Raw genomic sequence first — 9,665 nt, 5'->3', positions numbered from 1 at the left:
GGGCCTTATTATGGATTATCCCTTTCACAAGGAGCATCAAATCAATCATCTGAGCTCTAGAATATGAGGAGATCCACTAAATGAAATTAATGCTGTCATTCCAAAATAAAAGTCCATGGTTTAACCTAATGAAACTGTATATAAACCACTGCTTAATATTTTATTATAAACCTAAATGTCCAACCATAATGATCAACTTCATTAAAATAGTAACAGCATTAGCTGAACTGTTGGGCAGACTTTTATAATTCAGTTATGAAGACTAACTAGAAAATATTTGTATGTTAAATTTTAAAAAAAGATACAAATTACATATTACCTGTGATTTTAGCTATGTGGTTTTAAAAAAAACCTGGAAGAAAATATACCAGAATGCTATGCCTATCACATTCAGATGATAGAATTATGGATTCTATCTAGAGATTTTTGTCTAGGTTTTACAGTTCTCAAATAACGATGCCCTTTATATTTATAATGGAAAATATATATAACATATTATATTATTTGGCTGGAATGCTAATATTCACAACTATGTGGTACTGGCCTAAATTAAACTTTTCAGAAGAAATTAAAATATTATTCCAAACTCCACACTTAAACACATTTTTGGAGGGACATATGGGTGGCTCAGTTGGTTAAGCATGGGACTCTTGATTTTGGCTCAGGTCATGATCTGATGGTTGTGAGATCAAGCCCTGAGTTGGGGTCCACACTCAGCATGGAATCTGCTTGAGATTCTCTCTCTCCCTCTCCCCTCACTTGCACTTTCTCTTAATAATAAATAAAATCTTTTTTTTTTTAAGGCATTTTTTTAAAAACTCCCACCTCAGAGAATATAAAGACAAGTTAGAGGCGTACCCAGGTGGCTCGGTCAGTTAAATCATCTTTTTTTTTTTTTTTTTAAGATTTATTCGTTTTTGAGAAAGAGAGACTGAACCTGAGTGGTGGTTGGGGCGGGGCATAGAGGGAGAGGACAGAGAATCTCAAGCAATCTCCCCACTGAGTGTGGGCTCAAAGCAGGACTCTCTCCCAGGAAGAGTCAAACACTTAACCAAATGAGCCACCTAAGCACCCATAAGCATCTGTCTTCTTAATTTTGGCTCAGGTCATGATCTCAGGGTTGTAAGATCAAGCCCCACATCAGGTTCTGTGCTAGGCGTGGAGCCTGCTTAAGATTTTCTCTCCCTCTCTCTGCTCCTCCCCCAGCTCACACACCTCTCTCTGGAAAGGAAAATTTACCTTCCTCTTGAAGGAAGGTAAATTAGTAAAGAGACAAAGTCAATTAGAATACTTCAAGAAATTGTGTCATCAAATCTTTAGGGCCTTATATAACTATATCAAAAAGTAACAGAAACTGGATGAGATCTCACAAGAAATCACCTGCACAAACAAGAAGCATCCCTCCAGGGCACCTGGGTGGCCCAGTTGGTTGAGCTTCTGCCTTCAGCTCAGATGACGATTCCAGGGTCCTGGAATCAAGTCCCACATCGGGCTCCCTGCTCAGTGGGGAGTCTGCTTCTACCACTGCCCCTCCTCCCACTTGTTTTGTCTCTCTAATAATAAATAAATAAAATCTTTAAAAAAAAAAAAAAAAGCATTATGCCAAAGCCCTGGAGAGACAGTGGAAACCATAATTCTCCTAAGAAGATGAAGCCTCGGCCTCCTCCAGCAATCTTTGAGAAAATGCTCAAAAAGTTCTTTTGTGAAAAAGAGAATCTCTCTTTATAAAGTCCAACAAGTTGTAGTTGAAAAGGGCTATGTACTTCTCACATACCTTGGTTCAAATCCAAACTTGAGTTCCTCATCTATAAAAGATACCTAATATCACCTAGGTTACTAGATCATGATCAGAATTAAATGTTAAGGAATAAGCTCTTGAAATAATAGACAAGCTATATTATTTCCTTAGTTCTATCTTCCTTCTTCCCTTAGTTGGTATTTATCAAAGTGTAGAATACTACTATTGCCTCAGTCACTGGACAATTGAAACAAAGGTTGATTCCACAATTGCCAGAAGCATGAGCCCTAAGTCTGTATTTTTATCAAATATTCCAGGTGATTCTCAGACACTCTAAAGCTTAAAGACCATTAAAATTAAGCTTTCTTAATATTTTTAACTACTTGTTGGTCCTCTTTAGACTCATAAAATAATTTAAAATCTCCTTGCCCCATATATATATTTTATAAACTGAAGGTGGTCCTCAAGGCTAAGAAGGAAGATCTTACACTCTGTTCTAAGTTAAAACTCTAAATTCTTTGGCCCACTCTCCTAAGAGTGTATTCTTTTTCATGCTTTAAGCAACTGTCTTCATCTTTAAAGCTTCCCCAGTCTCTTCATCTGTCCCTTTAGGGATAACTAAAACTAGACTGTAACCTATTGTGGCTCGGAAAAGAGTACTTATACTTACTAAAAGGCCCCAAGTTAACCTAAACTCATCTAAATTAATAAGGTAAAGACAGTCAAGTAAAGTCAATAACTCAATTATTTTAAGATAGCAGTAGGAATAGCAGCTTTTTACTTCAAGCATGAGAGAATGTGTGTACCTTACATTCAAATCAATAAAATCTGTTCTAGATCTCAATATTGAACTTTAGATTCTAATTAGATTTTAATTTCTAATGTTGGTATGCAATTCAAAATAACAACCAAAAAAGAAACACTTTAAATTGATGCAAGTAACTTCTACAACTTTATAATAAACAATCTTTACATAAAATGCAGTTCTTAAAACCCTCAAACTTCAAAACACAAAAATAAATTTCCATTTATAGATTCCCCCTTCCAGTTCCAAAAGTGATTATTTTAAAGTATTCATCATGTAAAATTCAGCTGAAATAAGTAACAATCCCCCAGTGCAAGTATCAATTCGACACACAGATTTTGTGTACTGTTTTCATACTTTCCTTCTGCTTCTTTCCTAGATAAATGCAGACTATTGTAAATATTCTCACTAGAAAAATCTGAGCAAGGATTCCAGCCTGAAAGGCAACTCAGAAAAGGTGGATCATCAAGAGAAACTCCCAAGACACAGCAGTCTTCAGTGTGTTACAGGAGGCACTGACCAGAAGCCTCATTAGTTCATCCCACCAAAGATGGATCAACTGTGCTGTTCATACAGATAAGCTCATTCTCCTTTACCAGATAAGCTACAAACACTTCACTACCAACCATTTAGGTCAGAATAGGTCTCACAGTTTTTAGCACAGCACTCTCCCCTCTCAAGAGAGGCTAATTCAAATATACTCATTAGCATCTTTGGTTACAAGAAAAATACAGTGCGTAGATGTTGTTAATAATGATTCTCCAATGGCTATGTAAAGATTGGAAAAAAATCCTGTAGGTAGATATAAATGCAACCTGCATTTTCTAAGCTCCTTAGAAGTCTCATATAAAGTCCAGTTCCTTTTGAAATTTTGTACATGTCACTAGCAGCTATCTCTCCATGGGGCCAGCCATAAACTTCCTGTAACACAGGTAATGTGATTCCTCCAGTCCCCTCCAGGGCGGGCTAGGTCTCCACGGGGCACACAAAGGACAAAAACATGTCCAGTTGGTTCTTCACAATAACTTCATCTGGATGTAGCTTGTGGGGTAAATAATGAGCCAAGGTCATCTCCCAGGCATCAACGAGATACACTCCAACCCCTGAGAACATCTTCCGGAGGATGGTGTCCAGCTGAAAATTGTACCAGTCACTGTTGAAAAGGCTCACCTCAGGCCCCAGCTCTTGGGCATTGGCTGTTCGAATGACTACAACGGTCTTAGGGCTTCGATCCAGGAGCTGGACCACAGCTCGACGGATATTCCTGAGCCGCCGGATGTACACTTCCAAGGGGAAGGTGCTGAAATGAGACCATATAGCTATGGCAACCACGGTGTTCTTCCCTCCCACGATGCCATTCAGCTCATTGGCCACATAATGGAGCTCATTGCTAAAGACAGTTGTAAAACGGATGGGTGGACCATGGCAGCGATATTTGAGCAGGATGTTGTGCTTCTGGTCCACCGCGAGGAAAGGACCCACATTCTTGGGACTACCCAAGTTAAACTCCACTAAATCTGAAACAAAGAAAACTCAAATTCATAAAACCAAGCACATATATTATGTTCATTCTATACTTAGCAGCTTAAAAGAACTTTTTCTTAAATGAAAGCATAACGAAAAGGTACAAGTGTAAAGGGAATAATTATTTCACTGGCCTCAATAGACCTTTAGTCTAACATATTTAAACTATCAGTGATACCTCTGTCTGTACACCTCAGAAGCAAAATAACCTCTTTACCTCTAACCATTAGGCCAAGATATCTTCCTGTTTGCACCTACTGTTGAATATCTTAAAAATCAACTTGGCATTTACACATTATTCTTCTAATGGACAAATACTGTTTTTTCTAGCACAAGGGCTCTAACTTCTGCTCTTTTAAGAACATATAATAGTAACCAAATACCTCTTTTTGCAATACATGAAAGAAAGGAGCAACCCTGTTTCTTTTGACTTTCTATTTCACCCTATGGATGGAAAATCATAATAATATCTTAGAGAATGTCTATCTCTGTCACAAGAATAACAAAGACAGCTGTACAAGTTAGAATTCCCTTCTTCCTCCCAATTATCTAAGTGGTGTTTCAGAGTTTATCTCCTCTGAGATCTTCTGAAGGTCCCAGGAATCAGTGATTATTTCTCTTTTGTTAACCCTAAAAAACTCTGTCTTATACAATTCATCACTTAATATAAGCCCCATAAGGGAAGCCCCATATACTTAAATGCTCCTACAAGTGCCTTTCAGAGAACAGACTAAGTAACTTCTGGCAACCCAAGTCAATTAGCACTTCTGAGTATCTACTCAGTGCCATGAACCAGCAAGGATCAGATGGGTAAGTCATCAGTCCTTGATCTCAAAAGGTACACAGTCAATTCTGAAGAAGTAACATCACGCTATAATTGGCGTACATTCTTCTTACAGGTTAAAGGTGTCACTTTTCTCTCCTGCAGTCTCAGGCTCCTCTTTTAGATTTTCCTACCTGATTCATTACTACTTAGCATTTGGCCCCACTTAAGTTGAATGAACTCAAGCTACCATTTTTTCTTTTGATTAAGATCAAGCACTGACACGAGGCTTTATCAGGTGAAAATCTGTCTGCAAAGGTTTTGGTGGAAAACAAGACACTCAATGTGATCACTCTGATGAAAGAAAATAATGAGCTACGTCATCAGAACTTAAGAAACAAACAACTACAGATTCTTGGAGGAATCTGCCTAGCCAGCATGAAAACATGTTTAGCATTATGCCATACAAATTATATCTCTTTTTCTCATTCTTAATTCATGCTCTATTGACTAAACTCGGCTATGCCTATTTCAAAAAAACAAGCAAAACGAAAACTGGAATTAACTTTCTACTTTGGGGATCATATCTACTTCTTCCTTTCCTTCTAAAAATTAAGTCTGAAACTACATTGATGTTAAAAAAAACTAGGGGACTGTGCTTTGTGGAAAGCCCTGCCATACACAGCCCTCAAAAACAGTTCCCACAGAATTACTTGTCAGCTCTCTAAATTGTAAGCAGGGGGCTTCAGTGCTGTTACCCGGGACTCATCCCTCCTAACCCCATCCACACACCTTCCACGAGGAGGAAAAGGCCCTTGAATAAAGGATGGCTCTCCAGTGAGTGGGATTTTATTCTGGGTCTGGATAGCATCCCCAGAGCCCAGCAGTGAAATCGGGAAGCTAAGAATGCTGGGACTGAGTCTTCCTACTGAGAAGACTCCCTCAGTAGGAGCCCGCTCATCTCAGAATCATACCAATGGTATGCCCAACGGACGACACTGGGAAGGTTTTGCTGAATGGATGCATTAAAATGGACCATAGTCAGTTTGTCTGCTTCCTTCCAGTGAAATCTATTACAAACTTGGAGTCTGACCAAACAACTAGGAGAGAAACAATTGGAAATGTCCACTTCTGTTGTAGAGCCCAGAACAGCAAAAGTAAAGGTCTGCTGTAAGGTAACACCGTCCCGCTGCCTCATTGCGTGTGTGAAGAAATGAAGGATGGAGACGTCCTTCATTAAGTCAATAACATGTCCAAGATCACACAGCTAATCAGTGGTCTGAAACTTGACCAAGGACCCAGTGCTTCCATCAATACGTCAACTCCACCATGGATCAGAAACCATCACACAGCTCTTCAGGGTTAGGATACCTCTTTAGTCCTACAGAGAAATAACTACTTCCTTGGCTGGTGCCCTTCCTCAGGCACTGGAGTGAAGCAAGCTGATTCTGTGCATATGGAAAAGAGTTGTAAAATAAAATGTTAAGTACCAACCTGGAACAAACGTAGTAAGGTATTCAAACCATTGCCTGATTGTTGAATCTCCAAATAAGTACACCACTTTTCTTTGTAAGCATTCTGTGATGTTGTCAGGGTCATTAAACTGGCGCATCTTAAACTTTCTGGGCCTCCACTGGTCTTTGTAATAATATCCAGAAGGAAAAGTTCCTGAGCCTTGTGATATTTCTAGATTGTTAGTTTCTGAAAAGAAAAAGGAAAAAATAAGATATTCTGAAAGTCTCCTCCAACAAACTCTTTCCAAATCTTGGAAAATGCCCCAAGAAACAAAATAATGCCTCTATACTTGTTAGCCTGCTTGTATATGGGTACGATTTCCTGTCATCACAACTCAGAGAAATCCCAGACTTTCCCCTTTCTACGAAAGGTTCTCCTTCGCACAAAAATAGGTAGATCTGAAATGTGTGTGAGGGTACTGGTGGACAGAAGGGGAAAAGGAGACCTTGAGCATTCCTCTCTGATTATGCATGTTTCTATCAAAGCCAAAAATAAAAGCAGGCAAATATCATGGAAATGTGTAGATATAAATACTGTCCAGTATTATCCCAGACTAAGTTTCTCATACAAAAGCCTATGAGGTAAGTCACATCTTAAATTTATATTTTATATTTGTATAGCTAGATCAGTCTCTTGCTCAGCCTATTAAAAGGGAAGTTTTAACCTATGGGTCCTATAATCAAATATAAATTCAGAAAACCACCACTCAATACAGAGAACAAACCAAATATACACACTCTAAGGAATTATTCCCCAGAACACAGAAGGCTCAAAAGGTTTTTTTGCACAACGAACAGTATTTAACATGCAGCAGCAGGGGTGCCTGGGTGGCTCAGTCGCTTTATTGTCTGCCTTTAGCTCGGGTCATGATCTGGGGTCCTGGGATCAAGTCCCACATCAGACTCCCTGCTCCGTGGGAAGCCTGCTCCTCCCTCTGCCTGCTGCTCCCCCTGCTTGTGCGCGCGTGCGCGCTCTCTGTCTCTCTCTCTCTCCCCATCTCTGACAAATAAATAACATCTTTGTAAAATAAGATAAAATGGAGCAGCCGTGTGTACTCACTACACGTGATGACACAAGTGCCAGCACACATTTCAGAGGGAGAGTCAACATCCTTCTGCCCTAACACATCCCTCGGAAAATGCTTCTGCAGAAACAACACACTTTACATGCTTCAAAATAGACAGACTGGGATGGCGAATATTTCTTGTGAGTTTATTCTGCAATTAAACATATTATCTCATTCGATGCTCGTGATAACCCTTTAAGAGGTAGGTGCTATTGTTACCCCTACCTTTCAAAACAGCTAAGTGACTTGTCCTAGACCCAGAGCTCATAAGTGGCAAAGCCAAGACCTGATCCAGGCTGGTGAGCCCCAGAGCCCACGTTCTAACCACTGTGCTACATCACCCCTCCAAAGAAGATGGTTGTAGATGGCAGCCATTTTCTGTTTGGCTTTCTTCCTGAAGCTGTACACTTATTCATTTCCAACACTTTATTTGAATCTACAATCTTCAAAAACCACCAATTACTTGACATCACTTCCTTACACACCTCAAGTCTCCAACCTTATCATAATCCAGTAATTCTGCAGTCTTACCTGTTAAACCACAATTTGAAATCCAAATGTTTATACGACTCAGCAATTTAACTATGAGTCCCGTATTTGTGACTATTTTCAGTTTATCATATTGATATTATTCATATTACACAAAATCATTTTGGTTTTATTCTCTTCAAAGAAGATGCCCTATTTGATAGTGCAAATTTCATCTTTTAACTTAGGCAGCTGCTAATTCTTTGAAGGTTCAGGGCCTAAGCAGAAAGGTAAACAGCATTTTTTTTTTTTTAAACTTTACAAGAAAGAAAGAAAGAGAGAGAGAGAAAGAGGGAGGGAGGAAAATAAAAACTTTACTTGGAGAATGTGATTGTCAAAGGAAAACTAGGGCAGGTAAGTATTTATCTGGTTTATTCAAAAACAATTTCTCCCCATGTCACCAAGTGTGGCTTTACTCTGTTACCACACCCTGCCTAAAGCTCCTCATTACATGAGTACGTCAAACTTACAAAGGCAGAGAGCTCTAGAGAAGACACCGGGGGCCCAATGAAAACAATTACTATACTGGGAATTAAGAATGATTTTGAAGTTACCATTTTTACCATGGTTAATTTAGGAGATTGGCTATTCTATGTCAAATACATGTTATAAAGAAAAGCATATATCACACAGGAAACAATTACCATTTCCATTCAAATATTTATTACCAGAGTTAGGTCAAGCAAAGCAAATCAATTACTGAAACTGCCATTAATTCTTTACACATACAGCACTAGATAACAGAGCATATTTTTAAAGTAAAATACATAAACCTGCATTGCCCTCTTATGGTCAGTTGAGACAAACACATTTTTTTTTTTAAAGATTTTATTTATTCATTTGAGAGAGAACAAGAGCAGAGGAGAGAAGCAGAAGGAGAAAGAAAGGGAGAAGCAAACTCTGCTGAGCAGGGAGCCTGATGTGAGGTTCGATTCCCAGGACCCTGAGATCATAACATGAGCTGAAGGCAGATGCTTAATCCACTGAGCCACCCAGGCATCCCAACACCTTTCCTATTTTAATAAGACTTTAAGGAGTCTTAAGTTGTTTCAAAGTCAGCATTTCTTGGATCTCAAAATTTTCACATAAAATATGAAAGTCTCTAAAATTGAATATATAACCCTAATGTACTATGCATGTGGAATAAAAGTAATTTTGGTATGCCTGGGTGGCTCAGTTGGTTAAGCATCTGCCTTCGGCTCAGGTCATGGTCCCAGGGTCCTGGGATGGAACCCACATCAGGCTCCTTGCTCAGCAGGGAGTCTGCTTCTCCCTATGCCTGCTGCTCCCCTTGCTTGAGTGCTCTCTCTCTCTCAATCTCTGACAAATAAATAAATAAAATCTTTTTTTTAAGTAATTTTAAAACAAAAATGACATTACTTAACTTTGCAGTTATCTTAAATACTGACAATGAAGGAAGAAGTTTTTCTGGAGGTCATTATAAAGACAGAGAAGATCTTTATGCAAAATCAGAAGGAATAGTTTCAATTACTTGCAGGTAAGGTCCCTGCTTCTCTAAACAGTATTGGCTTCTTTTTAAAACCATAGCTTAGGGGCACCTGGGTGGCTCAGTGGGTTAAAGCCTCTGCCTTCGGCTGGGGTCATGATCCCAGGGTCCTGGGATCGAGCCCCGCATCGGGCTCGCTGCTCGGTGAGGAGCCTGCTTTCCCCCCGCCCCCTGCCTGCTTGTGATCTCTGTCTGTCAAATAAATGAATAAAATCTTTA

At 39.2% G+C, this 9,665-nt stretch overlaps 1 protein-coding gene across 10 annotated transcripts in view; it reads right to left on the bottom strand.

The window, feature by feature from the left end:
- Window positions 1-2,485: 2,485 nt before the first annotated feature.
- The window catches only part of NXPE3 (neurexophilin and PC-esterase domain family member 3), a 44,823-nt gene continuing 37,643 nt past the window's right edge, over window positions 2,486-9,665 (bottom strand). For all 10 annotated transcript variants that reach the window (XM_044251280.1, XM_044251286.1, XM_044251283.1 and 7 more), the window contains 2 exons: window positions 6,325-6,531; window positions 2,486-4,060 (listed from right to left, as the gene is read on the bottom strand). In XM_044251280.1, coding sequence (XP_044107215.1) covers window positions 3,510-4,060; window positions 6,325-6,531 — 758 coding nt within the window. In that variant the 3' untranslated portion in view covers window positions 2,486-3,509. The remainder of the gene's footprint in view (window positions 4,061-6,324; window positions 6,532-9,665) is intronic.

Source organism: Neovison vison, chromosome 6, assembly GCF_020171115.1.
Source record: "Neovison vison isolate M4711 chromosome 6, ASM_NN_V1, whole genome shotgun sequence".
Classification (NCBI taxonomy): Eukaryota; Metazoa; Chordata; class Mammalia; order Carnivora; family Mustelidae; genus Neogale; species Neogale vison.
This window is presented reverse-complemented; position numbering and strand designations above follow the sequence as displayed.